We start from the raw sequence: 24,199 nt of genomic DNA on the forward strand, positions 1-24,199 counted from the left end.
GAGTGGATTCTGCACCTGTAGTTGAGCACCTGTGTGCTTGGGCTCCCTGTGCTCCTGACTCCCGCTCTCTAGCTCCTAACGGTTCGATCACATTGCTGCACATGCTGCTTTGTCTGAGGACTTCATAGTTTTTTCTTAAAGCAGGCACTGAAGTTAATAATGAGGTAGATGGAAAAAAATCCAGGTATATTGGCAGTGTGGAAATGTACTTTACAGTATTCCTCTTATTTTAAAAGAAATTCCATTGAAATGTGTAATTTTCTTGAATCTAAAGCTGTATGTTGGGTTGTAAATAGGGCTGTAGCCCTCATCCTTCTGTGGAGAATAACGTCTTGTGGCAAATGGTGTGTTCTTTTGTAGCGCTGTCATTGAGCATACCAACAGAGTGATTTTCCTCGAGGACGATGACGTAGCGGCTGTGGTCGATGGCCGTCTTTCCATCCACCGGATTAAACGCACAGCAGGCGACCACCCCGGACGCGCCGTCCAAACCCTGCAGATGGAACTTCAGCAAATTATGAAGGGTAAAATCTTCTGGATGTCACCTGTGGAGATGCACAGGGGTCACAGAGTCGCTCAGGATGAAGACGACCTTTGGAGGTCATCTGCTCTGGCTCAGAAGCAGGGCCCAGTAGAGCAGAGTGGTAAAGGGCCTTGTTTAATCAAGCTTGGAATATCTCTAAGGACAGGAATCCCACAGCCTGGCTGAGCACCCGTTCCAGTGCTTCACTACCCTCAGGGTGAAAATAATTGTCCTTACATCTAATGGGACTTGCCCTGCTGCTGCTGGCACCCTAACGAGGAGAGTTGTGGGGCTGAGGGTTTGGAGTCCTGCTCCGAGGGATCCATTCTTCCCAAGGCTGATCCCCAGCAGGCTCGTTGTTCTGGATCTGAGCCTTCACTGACACATTCTAGGAACCTGAATCTAGTGCTCTTGATGAGCTGTTTTGGCAGAAAAAAGATGTATCAGCTTCATAATCTCTAACTGGTGACAATAACTCTGGTCCAATCTTTTCCCTATATACACAGGAAGAACGTAACTTACCAGGAGGTAATTTAAAATGTTCTCATTTGGTTTGTTTCTTTCTTTCTTTTATAGGTAACTTCAGCTCGTTTATGCAGAAGGAAATTTTCGAACAACCAGAATCTGTCGTTAATACAATGAGAGGAAGGGTCAACTTCGATGACTACACTGGTAATTGAGATTAAACCACCTCCATTTTTGACAGCTCAGTATCTCGCAGTTATTCACAGTAATTATAGAGCAGGTGATCACATGGGACAGTAAAACACGCCGGTGTAAGGCGATGTGCACATCTCACAGGGTGCAATTCAGAATTACACGCGCTGGTGGCAAGATTACTTTTGTGATGTATCTTTTGAAAAGCGGGTGATGGAGATGGTACCGCACTGTGTGTTAGCACCCGTAAACCTGCGCATTTCTGCTGCCTGCTCAGCCTAATTTTTCTGCCTGAATCTTTCTTACAGTAAATCTTGGTGGGTTGAAAGATCACATTAAGGAGATTCAGAGGTGTCGTCGTTTAATCCTTATCGCTTGTGGGACAAGTTATCACGCTGGAGTTGCGGTAAGTGGTCAGTCTTGATCTGTGTGCCAGCCGTAGCTGGAACTGAACAGCAAGCCCAGTATTGCCTGTGCCGAGCAGGTTAAGAACTGATTTGAGGTTAAGACAGACCAAGAGCGCACTGATGAATGGAAACCTTTTGAGAGCTGCGCATGCCAGAGTTTCACCACCAACAGCAATAGGAAGGAAAAGCTGAAGAACTCCAATACTTATGAAAACGTTGCCTGTGACTTTCCTTGGTATGGAAGGCTTTAAAAAACAAAACCTGCTCTGTGATTAAAGACATTTGGCAGGGGAAGAGAATGCAAGAGCATTCCCTCCTTTGTTATTTAGGCAGATGGTGCTGGCACTGGCTTAGAAACAACCCTGTGCTGTCAGGACGGGGAAGAGGTTTCTCTTTGCACCTCACGGAAGTACTGACACTGCCTGGAGCCAGCGTGGGGTTTTGTTTCGTCAAGGCCTGACCTAATCATCGGTTAAAACACGATGGCTGTAGATGAAGGCTTTTCAGATTGTAGCTTGGCAGCCCATAATGTTGCAATTAAAAGTACTCTGTGACTTCCCAGAGGAATCCTTTAGCTTCTCGCAGAAATGCTGCAAGACACAGCTACGGTCACTGATTCACAAGGACCAGACAAGAAGATTTTTGTTCGTCTTGGCTGGTGCTGTAAGATAATGTTAACAGTAACCCATCGACTGGCCAAAACAAGTTTCTGGCTTGGCCTGGGTACAGGGGGTGGTTTCTGAGTTCTTCAGTAATACAAGTTACAGTCTGATAGAGGACAGCCTGTATTACCCCATATATATGTAGTATTATATAATAAGTGAGACTTAGCATTTAAGAAGAGTCTCCATGTGAGGAAGGAGTTGGCCTCACAGGCTTTTTGCGGTGCCAAAAGCAGGGTTGCTTTTCACAGCGGCGGTTGCGTGACTGGAGTGTGGGTAAACTGAGTAATCAAAATACAATCCAGCGCTAATTTTCACATGGTATTTTGATAGTAATATTTTCCAATGTGTGGCAACCAGGCGGCTTTTTTTTCATACTCCAAACACTTTATTTTATTTAAATACGATGTAATATGTAACTTTCTAACATCTCCTGTTACCAGACCCGTCAGGTTCTGGAAGAACTGACCGAATTACCTGTCATGGTTGAATTAGCCAGTGACTTCTTGGACAGAAACACCCCCGTCTTCAGAGACGATGTTTGTTTCTTCATCAGCCAGTCAGGTATGGTCTCACTTTACCACCCACTCGCTCCCCTCTTTCCTGTCCATGTGCGCTGGGGAGGGAAAAGGCAGCAGGGCCAAGTGTTTGTGCCTGCCCGTAGCACTGGATCGCATGTGGTACGCGTGAGAGAAGTTGGCACACACACACCAGAGATGGGGAAAAAACAGAGCGGTTCTCCCGTCCCTCTGCGTGCTGCCGCAGGAGTGAGCCGAGCCTTACATATGGTAACAGTAGTTTTGTTTCCTTTCTCTGTGAGGAAATATTCCATCAATCAACAGATGGAAAAAATGCTGCTGAGCTCTGGGTAAAGGCAGTTCCATAGTTTCTTTTGAATAGTTTTAGTTCTCTACTTAAAGCACTAGCAAATACTAATCGACATGGAAGAAATGAAACTATCACAAGTATCGAAAAATACAACCGCCTTGGAGTGGAATAGGAGATATAAGACATCCTGAAGCATAAAAAAGCGATGTATGTCACATTCAAAATATTTTCAAGGACAAGCCAATACAAAACTACAATATTTTTTTCCTCTCCGTTGCATTTACCATTTTAAATTTTCATAACTGGTCTTCAGGTGTGATACTAAAACTAGTAGTTACTTTATAGGTATAAAATACTCTTTTGGTAGCAATGTTTTCTTCTCCGTATCAAATAGCTCAGAATTTCCTCTCTTTGTCGGGGCTCACATAGACGTTCAGGTTTTCCCTGGGTTTCTGGAATACACCTGCAGATGTTGCTCCATCCCCTTGGCAACTGTCCCGTCCCGGTGTGACAGGGAACACGCTGAGGACACACTGGGGGCGCATCTGTCCCCTCAAGTGCTGCATGTGCCAAACTAACAAAGATTTGCCTGCACCCTGAGCTTCGTTGTCAGGCAAGGAGAGACCTTCCCGCTGTCTGCAAGTACCCGAAAGGAGGTTGGAGCATGGAGGGGGTTGGTCTCTTCTCCCTGGTACCAAGTGATAGGACAAGAGGAAATGGCCTCAAGTTGTTTCAGGGGAGGTTTAGACTGCATATTAGGAAAACATTCTTCATGGAAAGGGCTGTGGGGCATTGGAACAGGCTGCCCAGGGCAGTGGGGGAGTCACCATCCCTGGGGGGCGTTTAAAAGGCGTTTAGACAAGGTTCTCAGGGACATGGGTCAGTGCTGGAGTTGGGTTATGGTTGGACTTGATGATCCTGAGGGTCTCTTCCAACTGAAGTTGTTCTGTTATTCTATTCTGTGATTCAATACAAAGCCAATATTGAGCTCAGATAACCTCAGTTCCCCCCGCACATAAATCTGTGTTTCTGGCTTTAGATTGCACCCTCTAAGACTTGCTTTAAGTAGGTCTGGATGCAGAGCGGCAGTTATGTGTTGGGGTGCTGGCAAAGCGAACCGAGCCAGCCCTGGGGCTTTTGTTCTCTACTGTCACCTTCAGGAGCACTCAGAAGAGGGGGGTTGTGTCCTTTTAGGCCGAAAGCAAGTGGATAACACTAGATGGAATACACAGTTAATTTGGTTTCTAATCCCATCTGTGGAGCTCAGCTCACCCAGCACTGCTGGGGTCATCCCTGCAAGGTTTCCCATCATGTTCATTTAAACCAACTTTTTCTGTTTCTTTAGATCAGGAGTTTTTGAATCAACATGTTAAGCGAGGTTTAATTTTGAGCGGGGATAATTAGATTTTGACATAACCTCTTTCACAGCAGATTTTCAAGCTCTGCTGGTGTTGGTGAGCACCGTCGGCAAACAGCTCCATGGGCCTCCATGGCAGGGAGGCGGGGGGAGCTGGTGCCATTGCATCCGCCATGCGCTCCAGCTCTCCCTGGCACATCTTGTCCCCCCACCCTGCCCCAGGGAAGTTTTATTAACCAGCAAAAGGAGGAAAGTTGTTTTGGTTGAAGAAGATACACTTGAACTCCGCCCCCCTTCTTTTCTTTTAATCATAGCACAATAGTGACTTTTCCTTGCAACAAATACTATTAGGTTTTGTGTGTTCTGACTTTCTTTTTAGGGTTAGAGCACAGTGCGCTGGGGCTGAAATAACAACTAATGCCTTTGACTTGCAGACACATGCAAAGCTCTAGGATCATATTTGGGAAGTCGCTGCGCTGTTCCGTCCGCAGTGCCAGCAGTACCAACACAGGGCTCTCCATCCCTGTCTCCGCAGGTGAGACGGCAGACACTCTGATGGGCCTTCGGTACTGCAAAGAGAGAGGAGCCTTGACCGTCGGAATAACCAACACAGTCGGCAGCTCCATATCGCGAGAGACAGACTGCGGAGTCCATATCAACGCAGGGCCGGAGATCGGGGTTGCCAGTACCAAGGTAAGTCATTAGTTTCTAGTCCTCATTAGTGTTACCAAAACTCCCCCTGACGGTGTTGGCTCTAGCACACGTCCTATTAAACGCTTTCCGTTCCCTTTTGACTATTGATTTTGCTATTGATTGTGTAGTTAACAACCATGTACAACACTCTTTCAAGATAAAAAAGGAAATGGAAATACAAGATTATAGAAGGTTTGACAGCGTGTAACCGCCCTTACTGGCACACTTTGCTGAAGAAAGTGTGATAGTAAAACTAAACTTGCAGCAAATGGGGGAACCGTCTTTTACGGAACACCAGTATTTGTGTCCTACCAGAATTATTCTGTGGTTGGTGCATCTGGCTACGTGTGATACAGTATAAAATAACTCGCTTTCCTGCGTTTCGTTTTGATGAAGTGCTTCTGCATGGTGAAATCTGCTTTGATTTAGTTATATTTAGAGGCGAGATGATGTCAATCTGTTACATAAATTCAGCCAAAAACCACTTTTGAGTTTAATAGTTCATTGGGGAATTTGATCATGGAAAATTCATGAGTCTCTGACAAGAAACTCTTGAGCGAGTTGTTTGTCCCTGGGTTGTTTTCACAAGGCCAGCGTTACAGTTTGGAGAAAACTGGAGATGGCATTTTCTCTCTGGTGATGCAGAGCTACCAAAGCTGTGCGTGTATGAAATACAAACTTGAGAAGATTCTGCCCTAAGCTTGTCCAGAACTTCATTTTGAGAACATATTCTAAACATCGTTAGCGTGACTGTGTGGTGCTCTTTACTTGGGTAACCTTCAGCTGCACCCAGACAACGTAGATCACACTCCATATCGAGTTCTGCCCGTCGGCATCACTGAAGCTTTCATAGATTCCTTTGGAGCTATTTAAATCTTCCCCAGTGTAGCAAAATGATTGTTTGATGATTGTTTAGGAAGGAACAGAAATACCGCAAACCTTCATCTTATTTCTAAGCAACTTCAATCCCAGGCTGGCACTGCAGACCATTCCATAACATTTGTCTTACAAGGGCTTCAGAGGCCAGACTTTGCAATAGCTGCTTGATTCTGTGCCTGAAATCGTTTTGTGAATAGAATTGCCTTAGCTTGAGCACTAATTTCACTTGCCTGTGCAGATGATTCTTCCCCAAAGCCAGTGACACTATGGTCTTTTAGACAAATACGGAGATTACCAAGGTGAAGCGTTCAGAATCTGTTCTTAATCCCTGACCTTTTCAGCCGCCTTGGCGTTCCCTGTGGTCCAAAGCGATTTCAGGTCGCTGTGCTGTGGCGATGGCCAGATGGGCTTCCACTGGACATCTCCAGTCAGTGGCTCTGTCCATCTTCAGTGTTTCAGCATCTACTTGCGGTAAAGAAGAAAACAGATGTTGTCACAAAATAGAATTTAATAGTTGCCAAGGAATCTTAGAAATATCTCATTTTGCTTGTTGTATCTTCGTCCCTTGGAGTATAAGGAGATGGTGCCATCGCACACCTCCATTTGAGATCTGCTCAAACGAGACTTTTCCCTGTGAGTTTCATGTCCATCTTTGCTGCTTCATTGGATTCAAAGCTGCCGTTCGGTGCTGCGTTAAGAATAAAGTCCACAGCTGGTCTAAGGATTTGATGTAGTAGGTGACAACTGTTTGGTTACTGTTGTAATGACGTGTGTTCTCTCTCTTCCCCCCTTACTAGGCCTATACCAGCCAGTTTGTCTCTCTGGTGATGTTTGCTCTGATGATGTGCGATGACAGAATTTCTATGCAGGAACGGCGGAAGGAAATCATGCGCGGCCTAAAGGGACTGCCAGGTGGGGAACTGCTGCTTCTATTGCGTCTTACCAAGTGAAACTCAATAGCGAGACAAACCTGAGCAGTGCCTGATGACAGCCCGAGGGGATCACGTGTGTGCAGTGTGGCCATTAGCAAGCGCTTCTGCACCCACCTTCTCTCTAATGTCTTCACCCCACTAAACTGGACTATTAAAAAATACCGACTCCAGTTTTTATGCAAGTCTGAAGTCTAAATGGTGTATAGTTTGAGAGGCACACACACAACTGGAACTCTTCTTTTTCCTTCCAGACTTAATTAAAGAAGTGCTGAGCATGGATGATGAGATCCAGAAGCTGGCCACGGAGCTGTACCACCAGAAGTCTGTTCTCATCATGGGACGTGGCTACCATTATGCCACGTGTCTTGAGGGAGCTTTGGTAAGAGTTTTCTTTATTTCAAGCTGGTTTGAGCACACTTAGCTCCGGACTGCGGGAAACAGCAAGTGGCTACAAGTTGTTTTAACAGCAGCCAACAGCTCTGGCGTGTTGGCTGATATAGGGGGTCAAACAGCTCCAACTCAGCGTAACACTGCTGAGGCTCGACTTAAAGATCCCCAGGTCGCGTCACAGCCACAGGAGGCTGGAAGGGTGTGTTTTCTGCATCTCCAGGAATGCGCAGCATCCAAAACTGAGCGTGTTGCTTTGTAAAACCCGGATACTGCAGGTTTTGACCTCTGGGGAGATTCCTGTTGTTGTAAGCGCTGCCATCACCCACTGGCGTGCAAACGCGTCCTCTTTGCGTTTGCCTGCCTGCTTCAAGACTGCGATGGCAGATGTGTGGACTGGTTGCAAATCATAAGGCCTGGGGTGTATTTAGTGTTAGAAGTTTTGTCTTACACTGTTTTCAAAGAAAAAACGCTGCTTTAAAAATTCGCTATAAACAGACCAATGTCCCGCACAGGGAAAGATACAGGTCCTACAAATGACTTTTTTCCCCATCCAGAAAATTAAAGAGATCACTTACATGCACTCGGAAGGGATACTGGCAGGTGAGCTGAAGCACGGCCCTCTCGCGCTGGTGGACAAACTCATGCCCGTGATCATGATCATCATGAGAGACCACACGTACGCCAAGTGCCAGAACGCGCTCCAGCAGGTCATTGCGCGGCAAGTAAGTACCTGGCAAAATGTACAGTGCATCGGAAGTGTTGCTTTGAATCTAAAAGCAGTTTATAGGGCGCCCAAACTCCTTGCTTTAGTGTCACTGGCTGAAATGTGAATTTAGTAGATGTTCTGGGTGTTTAAAGTGCAATTTTTGCAAGAGATTGCAGAAGCTTAGTGTGGCTTGTTTGTCTCCTAAAATATGCTACAGGACACTAAGCCATTTTCTTCTAAGTAAAAAGTTCTTGCCACTGGCTCTCTGAACAGAAGTGAGACAAGACCCTTCCAGACCTGTTTTTGGTCAACGTTTCCCTTTGTTTCAGGGGCGACCTGTCGTGATTTGTGATAAGGAAGACATCGAGACAATTAAGAACAACAAAAGAACAATCAAAGTTCCCCATTCGGTGGACTGTCTACAGGGGATCCTGAGCGTCATCCCCCTCCAGCTTCTGGCTTTCCACCTGGCAGTTCTCAGAGGATACGACGTGAGTACCACATTCCTTCCCTTCCGCACCCGTATTTGCTGTCTGTGGATCTGGAAAAGCCGTGTTGGGTGATGCTGGAAGTCTGGGGGTTGTCTGTATCATTGCTTGAGCTCCTGGAAGGATCAGGTTCAATGGTAGAGCCAGCAGATGCTTTCGTGAGCAAAACCGGAAGGCAGTCTAGCACACCCGGCCGAGTCTTGCGCAGCTTGAGTTGGGACGTGTCTGGTTTCTGGTACAAGTGCAGCTTCTGGAGGGCTGGCAGGAAGGTAACGACCCACAGAAGGATGTTTGAGTCTGTGTTCGGTATTTGATCTTAGTTCAGACAGCGGCCTCGACCCCTTATCGCAGTGACCTTGTGTCACCTGAGCACCGTAACCGTGCAGGATAAAGGGAATGATGCTTTAGTTCTTGACAGTGGAGTGGTAACAATTGAGGTTGGTGGACTTGTTCTACACCGATTATCCTATATTAACATGGAAATATATTCAGCTGTTTTCAGTTTAAATGCAGAACAAACGTTCCACACGTTACGAAGTTATACACAAAGTGTGTAAATACTCACAAGCATGTTCTTTCTCCTCCCTCTCTGCAGGTTGATTTTCCAAGAAATCTGGCCAAGTCCGTAACTGTAGAGTGAAAGATCATCTGACTCATAGGGGCAAAGGGGAATTAAATGAGAGACTTTTTTGGTACCAAAATAACTTGATTTTAAAGACCCCTAGGTAAATCTTATTTTGGTAACTCATTGTTTCTGTATAAGATCACCGTGATTCCATTACATTAGTGATTGTCAAATTGATTCCACATGCTATGTCAGTAGTTTTGGGTTTTTTTGAACAATAGGCTTCCACGAAAGATGCTAAATGGTTTTCTTTAAAGATTACTGAGTCTTCTAGGGAAGGGGCCCTCCGCTTTACTTTTAGATAATGTCATTGTTTCTTATCCAGTGTGGCTCATTCCAATTGTTGATGAGAAACCATGGAATGAATTACCTGTCATGCTCTCAGGCAGTGAAGCAGGATCCCAGAATATACAACTGGAACAAGAGCTGTTACTGGTCATGCTTGTGCAGGTGTTTTAACAGCGAACAAAACTGTAAACAAGCATTTGGGGTAAATTTCTGCCTCATGTACAAAAGGGAATTCAACTGACCAGTCACAACCTCCTGTATTGTAGGCACGTGGTAAACGTGGTGACGACGTTGCTTCAGAAGGATTTTATCTATGCCAAATACCTAGCAAGTGACAATCTCGTAGAGTGGGTTACTCGCACTGAGTAACCCCAGCGTATCCCTGGAGTTGTGCCCGTGGAACTCGCCCCTCGCTGGCTCAGCACGGCGGGGAATCCCAACAGTGCTCAGCTTGTGCCCCTGGTGTGTTGTTGCTGTTGTTTGGGTTTTAAACAGGCAGAGGTCTTCCTGTCTGGAGGATTTTGTCCCTTTGAGCTGAGCACTGGGGCACCATAAACACACCCTAAGGAACCAGCTTCACCTACCGCTCTGAACGTGTCACATGAAGTTCCTCCCCGTGTCCCTCGGGCAGAGGCGGCGCCGATGCTGTGGCTGCGTCACCGGGCCCCTCGCTCAGAGGGCAGGTGCTGCTTGGTTTAGGATCAGTTCGTATGTGACTTGTGTCAAATTCAGCTGGTTTAAAACCAGAGGGGATAAAAAAGGCTTGATAGATACAACAGAAAGTTTTATGACAAGCTTGCAGGGAATCAGAAATTATCAGCTTGATGGGTTTTGAATTAGCTTTACACATGTACCATAGAAATTAAAACCAAACCGCTACAAGGCATAAAGCAATGCTTGCCAGGTGCTGCTGAACATTCCAGGTGGTTCACTGGCCCCTAAGAACCGCGCTGACAACCGCGGCGCTGGGGACTGTCCCTGCCCTTTGGGACAGTTCTGCTCGCAGCGGGTGACGTTTGGAGCAGCCGTGGCGCTGAGGCTGCGCAGCCCCAGGGCCCTGTAGCAATTCCATTTTATATAAACCACACTAACTATTCAGCTTCAGCTCAAAGCTTATCTTTATTATGAGAATGAAATGCTGCGTGCCTGGAAACAGCTTCTCCAAACCAATATGTGTATGTTTATTAATACACTCAGACTATTAATTTATGAACACACTGTGCTGCCAGTGCCTAAGAATGAAGCAGCCAAAACTGCATTTGCTTATGAGGCACTGACTCCTGGCAGCGCTGTCTCTGCCTAAACATGACCAGTAGCTTTCCTGCTTCACTGGAAGGCAACAGTTGTCCTTAAGGAAAACACGACGCGTGTTCAGTGCTGGCAATTTGAAGAAGGTTCCTCTTCCTCCTCCTCTCAGCTTCCTTAAGAGAAGGGAAACTGTGCAAACCTTTCACGTGGAGGAACAGAACCCAGGCAGGTTCCCCCTGCGCCCCAGCACACGGACACAAGGATCTGCAGGATCACTCCCATGTTCTCGTGTGAAAGAACCCCACGAGAGGATTATTTTAAGGTCTTTTTCAGAAGAAAAGCAGCAAGCGTTACTTTTATCCGGCCTTGTGCAGATGATTGGCTGCTGCCTTAGCGAGTCTCCTAGAGCAGGAGACTGTCACAATACAGGCTGTTCTTCAGTCAAACTCCGATAGTGCAGGCTGTTAAATATTTATGAAAGTTGTATACAAAGAGGACCAAAGAACAGGAGTCTAAGTTAGAAATGTAAGTCGAACACTCTCACGTTGGGTGTAACCGTAGAGATATTGCTGAGCTATTTGGTTTTGTGCTGTGATAGACAAATCCTTATTTTTTGTAACGTAAGGCATTAAACTCATGCCAGATTGTGGACTGGCAGAAGCCGAGGCAGCGCTCGCCCCATTCTGCGAGTTGCCAGCAAACTGCCTGCCGTGTGTAAAGCTCCGCCTGCCAAAGCAGAGGTTGAGCTGCTCCCAGCTGGGCTGTGCGCTGTTGTAACGCGCAGTATCAAGGATGCTGCGGAGCACACTTGCTATGAAGAATTTCTCTGATGAGCATGGTAGGGAACCCGTTAAGCATCTCGTCATTAATTGCCATGCCTGTGTGAAGTGAGAATGTATAAAGGACTCTCCTTAGCTTTCCTTACCTCATTTTGTCTAGGTGTGTTGCATTTTGATGAACAGATGATGTTTCTCTTTTCCTTAGGAAACCTTTAGAATGTCTTGTGGTATTTATTAACAGCCAGTCTTCTGCTCTCCCAAATGAATGTTTTGCTTACTGAGCCAGTCAAACTCCCTCCTTCCTAATCGAGGTGTTTAAAAATTCAGTAGCCCTGTCACTAAAATTCAGCCACAGGTAAATACAGATCAAGGCCTTTGCCATTCGGAACAGCAGCTGCCTATCACTGCGTGCTTTTGTCAGCATTTCTTTTGATTTAAGTGACTCTTTTCCTCATCTGTGTCTACAGAGGCTTAAAGGGACGCACATGCCAATAGGTCTTAGGGATAAAAGGTAGAGAACTTCAGGCTCAGCACTAATCTCAGACTACAAGTAAGGTGATCATGGGAAATGAAGTTGTACATGGAATGTACTTGTGTCAGAAAGGGCGTCCTCCCATAGCGCTGTGCTGAAGGCCACAGGCAGTTCTCTCCTGAGCGTATCCCATCAGTAAATCCCGTCCGTCTCCATATTTCCACCAAGAGCCCAAACCAGCATTCGGTTGCTGCAATGACCCGCTGAGCGCCGTCTCCTCTTAGCGCTCTTACCCGGAGCTGGTTCTGCACCAGGAGCACGGGGACGCCCTTCTGGCCAGAAAGCTGCCCTGACAGCCTGTCTGTGAAATCTCAGCCCTCTGCACGGAAAGAGCTGAACAGTTTCCGAGCCAAGTGGAAAGGAGCTCATGGATGTGACACGACGCTCAGTTAGGAGCCTTAAGCCGAGCCTAGACGCACTAGATTTGGTTAAGCCGCAGATTGAAACATCTAAAGGCGTAAGAAAGACCGACACGTTAGTGCAAAACGAGGCTTCTCTCTCCAGCTGCCACGAGCAGCGTTCGACCCCTCGAGCAGGAGCGGGCGGCAGCGCAGGGAGGTTTCAGTGTTAGCTGTGGCGAATTTTAGACCCTACCTGAATGTACCAAAGTCGCCTCAAACATGGAGTCCCTCCTCATCAGAATCGGGAAGAAGAAGAAACACAGTCTTTGGTTCGAATAAAAGGAAAGAAAACTATTTGCCTTCGATTCAGTTTACGTAAATAGACATCTGAAGTGGCAAATCCCACCCTCCCTTCCCTTCTAGGTCTATTTGCTTGTACATATCCAGCTGGCTTGGTTTGTGGGGACCAGTCTGTATCTCGTTTCCTGTTGTGTGCTGTATGCAGAAGATGTCTTACTTTTGTCTGTAGTGTTTTATAATTTGGGTTTTGTCTTTTTGCTTACTTTTTTGTATCTCACCCTTTGAATAAAATCAAGTGCCCTACATAAACCAAACGGAATTACTGGTCTTTAGTTAAATGTGGTTAGGAATAGGTAACCCCTGTGAAACTTAACGGTAGCGTGTGCCAAGCAGAAAAACATGGGGCTTAGCTCACCTCTCTCCTCAGCGGAGGCGTTTTGTCGTGTCTGAGATGGAATATACTTCAGCTGCCCTTTCCTAACCGTGCTTTGCCACTAACGAAGAAGAAAGCCCGTAAAATACCCCTAAGGCAGAACAGTCGCTATAACCTTTTGTACCTTAATTCTTATTTCTATCACCAGGTGAGATGAAATCACAGTCAGTACAGCCCATAGATGAGCCAGGCTTAGTGAACATCCCTCATGGTTTGTTTTCAGGGAGGAGCCTGTTTGGGGGCTGTGCAGAACACAGCACACAGGCTGCTTCGCAAGGACTAAGACACAGATGCTGAGACGGGACAATTAAGTGCACATTCTTGTAAGAGAACAGCTGGGGGCTTAGAGGGTGTTCATGTTTAAAAAATGCCTGGATGACTTTGTAAGTGAAACCCACAATGACAAAGGACTGAAATCCCAGCCCTCCGCCGGTCAGAGCCATTCACGGATCCATTTCCTTCACCTCTCCAGGGGCAGAACAGCACAACCAACCCTTGCATTTCCTAGATGACACGAGCAGATTGGGCTTGCTCCTCGCACAAATACCTTCCCTGTAGACGTATTAAAAGGTCACAATGCCACTTCTTTTTTAAGGCTTATTGCCTTGAAACAACGCACATTAGTACTGCAATAAAAGTTGGCGCCTATGCAGATGCTGGGAGCAGGACTGTCCACTTCTGCTTGTGCTGAGCTGCAAAAATGGTTCGCGCGTGTATTAGAGTCATAAAGAAAAATGGGTCAAAACAGCTCGAAGCTTTAGGCTTTCCCTGTCACAGCTGCTCGGGAGCAGGGAAAATCGCAGCAGCTCAGGGGAACCTGAACCTCCCGTGGTGACTCTGGGTGCAACGCAAAGCAGAGAAGGGAGATTCTCATTGTCACAGCGCTGTCACTGGGAGGGGGCGGGGACCCCCTTCGTACATTCCAAGGCCTATGCTCTGAAGAGCAGGGGAGCTGTATCCTCAGGGGTAACTGTGGGACACCGCCAGGGGTCACATCTCCCTCTGGGCCAGCTGAGCACATACATTATATGGCACATTTACCTGAAGCTAATAAAAAGAGCAGTGAGAAAGATGTGAAGGGACGCATCCAGGGTCCTTAGCAAGTCAGACCTGAGCTCTGGGCGCAAGAAAGTCTTGGCCTTAAATCCTGGTGCAGCTAAGACAAGGGGCAAAGGACCTGCAGGCCCATTGCACAGAAACTCTTCAATCCCACATAGAGTTGGTCTCACGCAATATGGCATTTGAAGATTAATATGCTCCTGGAAGCTGAGATTTACAGGAGGGCATAAGCATTTGATTTGAATAGATTACAGCAGATTCCCTGCTCCAAAGCGCTCCCAGGCCTTGCAGAGCAACCGGCTTCCTGCCATTCACCCTGTAGCCACTTGCACAGCGCGTCAGCCTTCAGCCCCCAGCTGCTGACTGCACGCACCGATGTGAAGCTCTTTAATTTCCCCGTATTTGCCTTTTCTGCTGGGAAGCAGCGCTCACCCTCGCTGCAGGAGCACTGTGCACAGCCAGGACTCTGGAACAGGGTTTAGCCAACACCGTATTAGGGTTTCTTGGTGAACATTCTCCCCACTGCAGGGCACACCTGCAGCACAGAGAACACCCGTGTGGGAGCTGGGACTGGAGAAACGGTGCCTGGCCCTGCACGAGAGGTCACTGTCAATGGGGAAGGCACAGTCCATAGGGTACGCTATAGGGTCTTCTTGCTCCAGCCCCCTTTTGGGCTCAAGCGTGGAAAGAGACCCACAACGTTTTTTCCAGAGGAACAAGAAGGGGATGTTTGCGTGTAAACTGACTCCCATTTACAGGCTGCTATTGCACAGAAACCCAGAGCAGTGGAGCTGTTCTTACACATCAGCCCCATCGGCTGCTGTGAGATAAGCGACTGTTCCTTACACCTCAGAAAGTGGTGAAAGCTGTTTCTATTCTTTCCCCTGCTCAGAAAGCAGCCGGACACGCTGGTTGCGGTGGTGTGGAGATGATACACAAAGGGAACGAAGCACCCCGCTTTGTGCAGAGACCGGAGTGCTCAGGGCAGCGCTACCCAGGGACTGACAGACCTGCTGAGGTGGTGGGTCCTGAGCTCCCAGTGGTTTCAGCAGCACCCTTGGCGTTCAGAGCGTTAATGAGGAGGATTTGGGGGCGCTGGCTTTAGTGACAGCTGATGTGCCTCCCTGGGAAACAGTAACAAAGACCGTATGAGGACAACAACTCATCTTGGCCAGTTGCACTGTTGAGTGGTTGCCTTTCTCATTGCCCACACCCCCTCTTTGCTGGGCCGCTCTTCCAGCATGTCCTGCCACATTTCCAGCTCCTACAGCTTGGAAGATCCAACAAGCAACACACTGCAAGAGCTCGGCTTCACCTCCCATCTCTGCTACAACAACTCCCACGCGATCGCTGCCCCCGGGGCCACCACAACCTGCCCCTCGGAGGAGCCACAGCAGCCAGGAGCCCGTGTCGCTCTGGATCAGGCAGCAGGCATCGCTGGCCTTTCCCAGAGCAGCAAGAGGGAAGGTTCCTTGGTACCGCTTTAGTGGCACAGGCGAACACAGAGAGATTGCAGAGCTGGTGAGCTGGTTCACCAGAGGGACAGCCCGCGCACACCTGGACAAACCGGCCTCTGCAGCTCCAGCTCAGACAGAAAAGCAGAGTTTCTGACCTAGAAGTTGCCCAGTGTACTTAAAAGAGGCTATTCCTGACCCGTTTCCGTGTGTTTATCAACCAATTGCAGGCATTTGAAGAAATAAAGAAGAAAAAAGTAAGCTAACTTGCCAACATAGTCCACTCAGTGTTGAAGAGGATACCCAGCCTAAGAGAAAAATCAGACCCACAAATCAGCCGTGCCGGGACTCCTTCCCCCTCCTCAGTCTCATTCTTTATTGTTTAGGTCAAATAAAATATGTTCCCATGGTCCTTACAAATTCCTATGGAAACAAGTTTAAACAAACAAGCTGCTCGCCTGTGTCTGGACAGCGAGCAGCAGCATTAGCGCAGGAGCCCGCGAGCGGCGGTGAGCCCAGACGTGCTGGAGACGCTCCCGCTCCCGCCGCAGCTCGCAGCCACTTAGGCTCCCAAGGGCTCCCGTGCACCAGGAGACGCGTTGGGACCGTGTGCAGAATGGGTGGCAGCTCATCCTGAGACCTTTTTCAGCAGAAAAGTCACCCTGGGCAGGCAAATCCCACAGCTCGGCTGTACCGAAGCAACACCGCAGCTCCCGCTAAGGGGAGCAATCGCGAAGCCTCCCTGCTCCTCTCAGCCCTGGAGGGGTTTAAAAGGCAATTGAGGTTCTTAGGTTTAGTGCCGGAGTAGGGTTATGGTTGGACTCGATGATCCTGAGGGTCTCTTCCAACAGAAACGATTCTGTGATTTCTGTCTCTGCCCAGTAATCCTGCAGCAAACGCACCCGCTAAGCCCCCACTCATCTCTGCACCCAGCACCACGGGGCTTTGGACGCTGATGGCATCTCCAACAACCGCCCCGCTCCAGTGGTACACAGTCATTGCCAGGAAAGAGATGCCGCCTCTCCTCCCCTCCAATGCCTTCCTCAAGTTCACGAGCGGGTGGTTCTAGCACCCCACAACGGGTGAGACACCGCCTGCCGGCACAGGATGACTCACGGTGCACTGGCAAAGCCCAGCGAGGTGCCTGAAGTTGGTTTCATAATCAAAGCTGCTCTTCAAGCCTCTCGGTCCGGCACACCCGTGCTTGAGCTGCAAAACCTCTGCAGCATGAGACCGGTGCAAGAGCAGCACCGAACGCACAGAACGGCCCCGCGGTCACCGCCCGGACAGCTCTGCTCTCAGCTGTGGCACGGACTCGCATTCCTTCTCGCATTTCTTGCGGCGTCTCCTATCATTGGGAAGATACACTTCTCCAAGCCCAGCCAGAAACATTGCTGAAAATTCAAATTCTCTTCTATCCAAACAGCCCCAACTGGTCCATCCGGGGAAAACTCACGACACACGTCCCACGCCAAGACAGGTTCGTGACCCTCCTGCTAACGGAACATGAAGCCTGTGCTGCCAGCCATGCTGGGGGGAATTCAGCGTTGCAAAAAGCTGGGAGTTACACAGATAGAAACACTCCCGCAGAAGCACACTGCGAGGAGCCACAGGTTGCTGTGCGAGTGTGTGTTACACCCCTCATCAACTGTGTTGCTAAAGCAGAGCCGCAGTTCTCATCCCCATCCTCTCCATAGGTCTGACCTGAGTCTGCAGAACAGCCACGCCGTGTCACAGAATCCCTGGATGTCAGGGGTTGAAGGGCCCTGGAAAGCTCATCCAGTGCAATCCCCCCATGGAGCAGGAACACCCAGCTGAGGTTCCACAGGAAGGTGTCCAGGCGGGTTTGAATGTCTGCAGAGAAGGAGACTCCACAGCCTCCCTGGGCAGCCTGGGCCAGGCTCTGACACCCTCACCACGAACAAGTTTCTTCTCAAATTTAAGTGGAACCTCCTGTGTTCCAGTTTGCACCCATTGCCCCTTGTCCTATCACTGGTTGTCACCGAGAAGAGCCTGGCTCCATCCTCCTGACACTGCCCCTTTAGATCTCTGTAAACATGAATGAGGTCCCCCCTCAGTCTCCTCCAAGCTCAAGAGAGAGTGAGACAGTCACGTCCCGAATGGCATGGGTGCCATCCCCTCTGGATCCACTGCTGGATCCAGAAAGGGACACCTGGCCTTTCCCTTCCTCCTCTAGATTTGAAACCAGTCACTAGATGCCACTTTGTGCAGGTGTCACCAAAAGGCAACCGCAGCTTCTTGGGGAGCAGCCGAGACAAAGCAAGAGCTCCAACCTGCTCCTACACCTGTCGCAGCTCCCAATCCGTCACATCTCTCTAGAAAACGTGCTGGATCTCAATGCTTCACCCTCCTGTTTGCATCGCCATGTGTCTAAGTGGCATCACGGCAAATGCCCACACGGAGAAGCACTAAAGCAAGTTGTTTATTTGTAGCTGTCTTCAATTATAGTGACCGGCTGGTTTGTAGCAGGCCAGCAGCCAGAGGGCTGTGGGTAACTGGAGCTACGCTGGTCACAGCTCCGAGAAAAACTGCTCTTGAGTAGATGTGGGTGGCTGCTATTAGCATAGGAAAAAACTGCAGCGAGACCTGGGCGTTAACGCCATGGAAACATCAGCTCCGAGACACTTTCCTCATCAGTAGGAACATTCGGTTGGGAGAAGGGCTCAGCAGCCTGGGGATGCTGTGGTCTTTGGCATTTTCTGCTTGTTTCAGTGAATTTGGAAAGCACTCTGTAAAGTTCTGTTCCAAAGGGAAATATCTGCCGTTATTCTATGGCTGGAAAAAACACAGAGGGAGACCTACAGCTGCTCCTAAGCCCGTGTAGCCCGGGTGGATGCTGCTTCCCAGGATGGGAACAGGGAGAAAAGCCCCAAGGGAGGGATGAGTCCCCACATGAGTCTGGGAGCTCCTGCCCAAAACTCTTGGTACCTCCAGAGCCGCCGCTTTGCCAGGGGCCCCGTGCGAGGTTGTTTCACAGACACCAGACCTGTTTCAGTGCTGGACTTGCAGCAAACGACCCAATTTCCAGCCCGCCCTGCAGTGTTTCAACAGCGACCGTATCTCGGTGTCCCAGAAATACAATCTCTGATTCACAAACACCCAACTTCCCCACATAGGGCTGCACAGCTTTGCAAACTCCCACTGCGGTCCAAAGGTGCAGAGGAGGCGGCGTTAACCTCACAAATAGGCAAGAAAGAGAAGCGGAGATAGACTACATCACAGGCCCCTTGAGAGCGAGGATTAACCCGCCCATCACGCTGAGTTTTTCCCGTAGTATCTCAGTTACAGTGAGTAATCCCACCGAGTCTGGCTTCTTATGCGGCAGACACAAAGTCCTCCTTTGTTTGAGGCCAGAATTAACACCCCAGAAAGCAGATCCCCTTATCTCCAGGCTTTTTCAAACCCCACGCTGCTCCTGCGTGGCGGAGCCCCGGTGCGCGGTGTCGGCGCAGGGCTGCTCCTCCCGCTCCGCGGGCTGTTCTCTTCACGCTGCCTCTGCTTTTTGCAGGTGGATCGCATCACCGCCTCCAGAGACTGATGCCACCGCCGCTTCGTGAGCAACTCGCCTCCGGTGCCACGATCCGAGAGCTTCAAGGAGCAGGAGCGAGGGGGGTGAGCTGCCACAGCCAGAACAACATCCCCGTGCTGCCACCTTCCCTGCCCGCAATGAGCGCCGCTCCGGTCCTGGCAGCCCCACATCGGAGGGGTTTGCACTAAGACATAGAATCCCCCTCCCCGGATAAGCGACGGTCACAGATTATTTGCTGGTTGCATTTTGCACTTGCCTTGTTTTTAGGATTTAAACAATAAAAGCCACCAAAGATGTCCTGGTTTTTCAAGCAGAGCGTTCTGCTTTGGAGATGCCAGTTTGTCTTGTCTTGAATGGTTTCTGCAGCCCAAGAAACAACGCCAAGTTCATTACTCCCCCCCGCTTTTCTTTCCCTGTTCAATCACAGTTGTGATGGCTGAATCTGTGTTGCTTTGACTTGAATTTCTAACCTGCATGGTGAGCATGTGTCGTCTTATATATATACGTGACAGCTGGACCTTCAGTCCTTGTGATGGTTTTGTCACAAAACTGCCCTGCATCTCACTTTGTGTGTTTCACACACCAGACCCCCACAAACAAGAACAGATAGCCAAAAAAACCACCACAAAACCCCCCCAAACCTGCTGAAACGTCCATGGCAATCTCCTGGGAGTGGAGAAAAACCACCACCTTCCGTATGATTAGATTAGAAAACCACAAAAACAGTACAAGAGGCAGAGGAAGGGTGGCTCGGTGTTCACATTGTGGGGTGGGGACACCAAGAAACGCCTCTTGGTCCCATGTGGAACGTTGCTCAGAGCAACCGTGGGCACAGACGTCTGAGGACAGAGCCGGAGAGCCCCGGGCTCTGGTTTGCAGAGATCCCACTGCTAGAAACCCAGCGGGTTATGAATCCCTGAAGCACCAAGCCAGCCAGAATAACCCCAGATCCCACCTGGTCCCTGCTCCCGGATGGTCGCTATCTGGCTGTTATTACCCCAGAAACAACCAGGATTCCCGCAGACTATTTAGCCGTGAGCACTACCAGCATTTTGCACACACAGCGTTCACATCCAGGACCAAAGCTCTTTTGCAAAGTGCTCAGAGCTTTGGTAACAGATCTTGGCGAGGAAGTGAAGGAGGTGCTGGTGTGATTCGAGGCAATAGCTGGGAGCCACCATTTGCCTCTCTCTGCTCACAGCTTTTTGGAGTGAAAGATCAAGCTTTTCTATTTTTAAACACAACCCAGGATGCTCAGTCAGGCCCCAAACTGCAGAATCACAGTGATTCTGTGAATCCAAAATACTGCTTGCAATGTTTGGCTGCCCTGGGCTGGGAGCTGTGCAGGCAATTGTGCCTCCAGATCAAGGGTATGCAATAAAACTGGAAGACATGCAGACAAAGCTCATTCTTTAGCAGACGTCAGCCTATTGCATATAGGAGGAAATATTAATTACAGCAGCATCACAGAGGTAAATGCACCGAAAGCCAGTAGATGAGTTTTCTGCCTGACTCATAACACTGATGTGCATGGGCACTGGGGGCTGATGTAAGGAAATCTTCCCGGTTCCTTCAGCAAGTTTGGCTCAGGCTTTGGAGAGGGGATGTGGGGCTGGAAGAGCTCTGGTGACAGCCCAGGGTCACAGTGCCACCAGATCCCAGCCGCACGTCAGCGCCAGGACAGCCGGCTCCACCTCAGCCCCCAGTGGCCACACTGGCCCTGCTGTCTGAACAAGAGCGGCTGCTGCTGCCAGAGCCACATTTTAGGATAATGAAGGACAGTTGGGTGTATGTGACAGTAAATCTACACTGTTTTCAAAAGAATGGCACAGAGGCCTAAATAAACAAGCCGAACTTCATTCTGCAGCGTTGCTTCGGTCCCTGTTGCACAACTCTCGCTCGCAGACACCACGAGCTGAATCCGGCACAAATCCGCTCCCCTGATTGAAATGCTTTTAAAAAAATCAATACAGAGCAAAAACGTCTCCAGACAGTCCCAGCCTAAATTAGATTGACAAAGCAAAGCTGGGAAAAGCCTTGGTGCCTCCCAAGAAAACTGTAGCACAGTGCAGTGTCCCCGACGGCGGCGGCGCCTCCTGCTCCAGCTCGTCTGCAGCAACAGCGCAGCCAGCACACCCGCTCCTGCTGCAAACCTGAGCAGCTGGGCTAGAAATCGCTACTGGAGACAACGTGCCCCCTTTTTGACAGCCCCACAGCTCCTCCAGCAGCCCCAGTGTGTTCCTGGCTTCCCCGGAGCATGGGAACCAGCTGTGAAATCCTGCAGTGTTTTATGCATTAGCAAAGTGCAGCACTGTGAACCGGGCAGCACGCAGTGTCCCACCCCCAGCTGCAGACCCTTCCAAGGAGGGAGGTGAGTGTGGAAATGGCTTTCAGCACAGTTCATCTCTTTCATCTCTTCTGCAGAAACAAACAAAACCAACCAACCAAGAAACAACAAAAAACCCACCCAAACCAACATCGTGAGCTTCCGGCAAAGGGATTTATCACGGTGCTGGCTGCAAATAGACAGACACACATCACCATTGCAAATGAGTGCTGCCTGTCTCCCCAGTGCAGTTAGCTGCGATGAAATCACGTTCCAACGAGGACGGAAAGGAAGCGAAAGAGAGAAGGCAGGAATTTTTGGACAGGAAATCCATGGGAAGGAGAGGGGCAAAGATTAAACAGGAGCAGCATATCAAGTGCCAGAGGTGTGACCTGTTTGCTTTTTCAGGTAAATAATTTGTTGTTGTTTTTAAATAAATAACACAAATAAAGCTCACTTGTTAAAGCCAAAATCTGAATTACTTTTTAGGGAAAGCATTCCCCTTTGGCTTTTCATCAGCACAGCCCTCCCCGTTAAATACTGCAGTAAACAGACACTAGAGGAGATCTCCAAGAAGGATCCCTGCCCGTGTGCAGACAGCTCTGCCCTGCAAAACACCATGGGCACCGCCAGCGGGTTTGCAGCTCCATGGAGCCCTCGTGCCCCCCGAACTGCTGCCCCATCCCCAGATGTGCTGCCCCATCCCCAGATGTGCTGCCCCATCCCCAGATGTGCTGCCCCATCCCCAGATGTGCTGCCCTGGGATCGTGGCCCCTCAGCACCAGCCGGGGGACACGGGGGCACTGGGGTTTGTCCTTGGCAATCTAACACAGCAATTTGGTTAAACTGGTTTCCCCCCCCTTCCATTTCTGCCTCTGTTGCTCAGGCGTTTGCAACAGTCGGGTTCTGTCTCTAAATCTAGATTATTATGTTCTTATGACCTTTGCCTGCTAACACCAAAGTACTGAAAGGTCTCAGAAGCTACTGCGCTCCCTACCTACTGTTCCGATCAAGATCTGCATTTATCCTACTGAATCAATGGATTCTCTGGTGCGTTTCCAGCAGTTCGTGCCTTCTTTTTTTTGTTTCTCACATTCTGGTCTGTTTCTTATTTATTTAATTTTATGTTGTGGGAATGTAAAAATGTGCCACAGCGGATTAGGCCGGTGGCCTGGGTGGTCCAGCACTTGGCCGCAGCTGGCGCCTGTTTCAGCCAAATTGTTTCAGTAAGAAATCATTCTGAAGAGGTATAAAGCAAAGGCCAAATCCTACAGTCCTTATTCAGGCAAAAATCCCCGCAGAGCAACGAGGGGCAGGATGGCCCAGCACTCACAGCCTCCTCCAGACACAAGGCCCTTCTCCGGATCACTGCAACGCAGACGCCGGGATGGCACGGCACAAACTCCGTCCATGCCAGAGATGGGGACGGGCGAGTTAAGCAAAGAGGAAAATCTGTGCTAGAAAAAGGCACAGCCGGTGACGTACAACCCTCCAATTTATGCCAACCAGCCACAAAGGGTACTCGGCCCTAAGACTGCAGGCTACAAGGTGTGTGATGGTACTTTATTCTGCACCAGAACGGGGATCTGCAAATCCATCTCCAAGAGGGTGAGCCAGGGCGCAGTGCAGGCTGTGGGCAGCCCCTGTGTATCACCCTGGTGCTTTCTGACTGTTGAAACAGCTGCAAGAACAGGAGAGAAACACCAGGCACAAACCTGCTGTTCACAACCTGCTCGCAGCAGCAGCTCCTCTGGGGAAGACGGGCGGCACGAAGCGAACGCAGCATTTCCCTGGCACTCACACTTGTGCCTGTTTCAGCTGTCTGGTATATATCGCACATGAGGCCCTTCTGTTTTATGACGACATTTGTTGTTAAAGTCCAGGCTTGAAAAGCTCTAAGCATGGCTATGGAGTCACAGCTGGAACAGGCAAGAGACCGATGATATATCTGGAGACAAAGCGAAGCGCTTGCCAAGAGTAAAACCAAAAGTTGTTTTGCAAAGGGAGCCAGATTCCCTTCTATGGCATCCTATAGATCAAGGTCTAAATCCTAGAGCGCTTGTTTTGGCCCAAGTCCTGTTGTACCAACGTCTCAAAGCTCCGAGTGCTGCCGTGGCCTCTCCTACCTGCACTGAACAGGCAACAGCGTACGTGTGGCCTGCATGGTGAAATGACAATAAATTCTATCCAGCACATGCATCAAGATACTGTGGTACTATCACTTCACACTCTGCCCCAGAATAATCAGCTCGGGGAGTTCTCACAGTTTGCAGAGGACTTTAAGATCGTGGGATGCAGTTACTGATGCGGGTGCACCCCTTTCGGAGATGGGAAGAAAACCCAAGCACTCGCTCCCCTTTAACATTTGCCTTTCATTTATTCCCACATGGCAGACAGAACAGCCCTGAACAGGGAACTCCTTTGTCTGCTTGGCCTTTGCATGGGAACGAGACGGGATGGGGTACCGACAGCACCCAGTCGCGATTAGCAGCCAGAGCAGGGCTTGCAGTCACTATCTCTGATGTCTTCCATTGCTAATGGGCATTCTTTAAAACCTTGCCAATTTGGCCTCAGATAAGTAGATAGAGTTACCTCCATATTTGCAGCATTATCCAAACTTTCCCCTGCCTGCTATAGGGAAGTGTTTGGATATTAAAAGAACCAGTAATCTGTTAACAAGGACTAATCCTTGGTTTCTTTTTCAAAAAGCCCCTAAAAAACGGTGTAGTCGTGCCAGCCCTA

General features: G+C 49.2%; 1 protein-coding gene across 2 annotated transcripts in view; it reads left to right on the plus strand.

Annotated features, from left to right (window-relative positions):
• Nucleotides 1-12,949, plus strand: part of GFPT1 (glutamine--fructose-6-phosphate transaminase 1) — a 35,917-nt gene extending 22,968 nt beyond the window's left edge. For both annotated transcript variants that reach the window (XM_071799402.1, XM_065856548.2), the window contains 10 exons: nt 361-524; nt 1,100-1,195; nt 1,489-1,586; nt 2,693-2,813; nt 4,970-5,127; nt 6,804-6,918; nt 7,190-7,317; nt 7,883-8,050; nt 8,364-8,525; nt 9,118-12,949. In XM_071799402.1, coding sequence (XP_071655503.1) covers nt 361-524; nt 1,100-1,195; nt 1,489-1,586; nt 2,693-2,813; nt 4,970-5,127; nt 6,804-6,918; nt 7,190-7,317; nt 7,883-8,050; nt 8,364-8,525; nt 9,118-9,162 — 1,255 coding nt within the window. In that variant the 3' untranslated portion in view covers nt 9,163-12,949. The remainder of the gene's footprint in view (nt 1-360; nt 525-1,099; nt 1,196-1,488; nt 1,587-2,692; nt 2,814-4,969; nt 5,128-6,803; nt 6,919-7,189; nt 7,318-7,882; nt 8,051-8,363; nt 8,526-9,117) is intronic.
• Nucleotides 12,950-24,199: the final 11,250 nt, after the last annotated feature.

The sequence above is a fragment of the Patagioenas fasciata genome, chromosome 26 (assembly GCF_037038585.1).
Source record: "Patagioenas fasciata isolate bPatFas1 chromosome 26, bPatFas1.hap1, whole genome shotgun sequence".
In the NCBI taxonomy this organism is placed as follows: Eukaryota; Metazoa; Chordata; class Aves; order Columbiformes; family Columbidae; genus Patagioenas; species Patagioenas fasciata.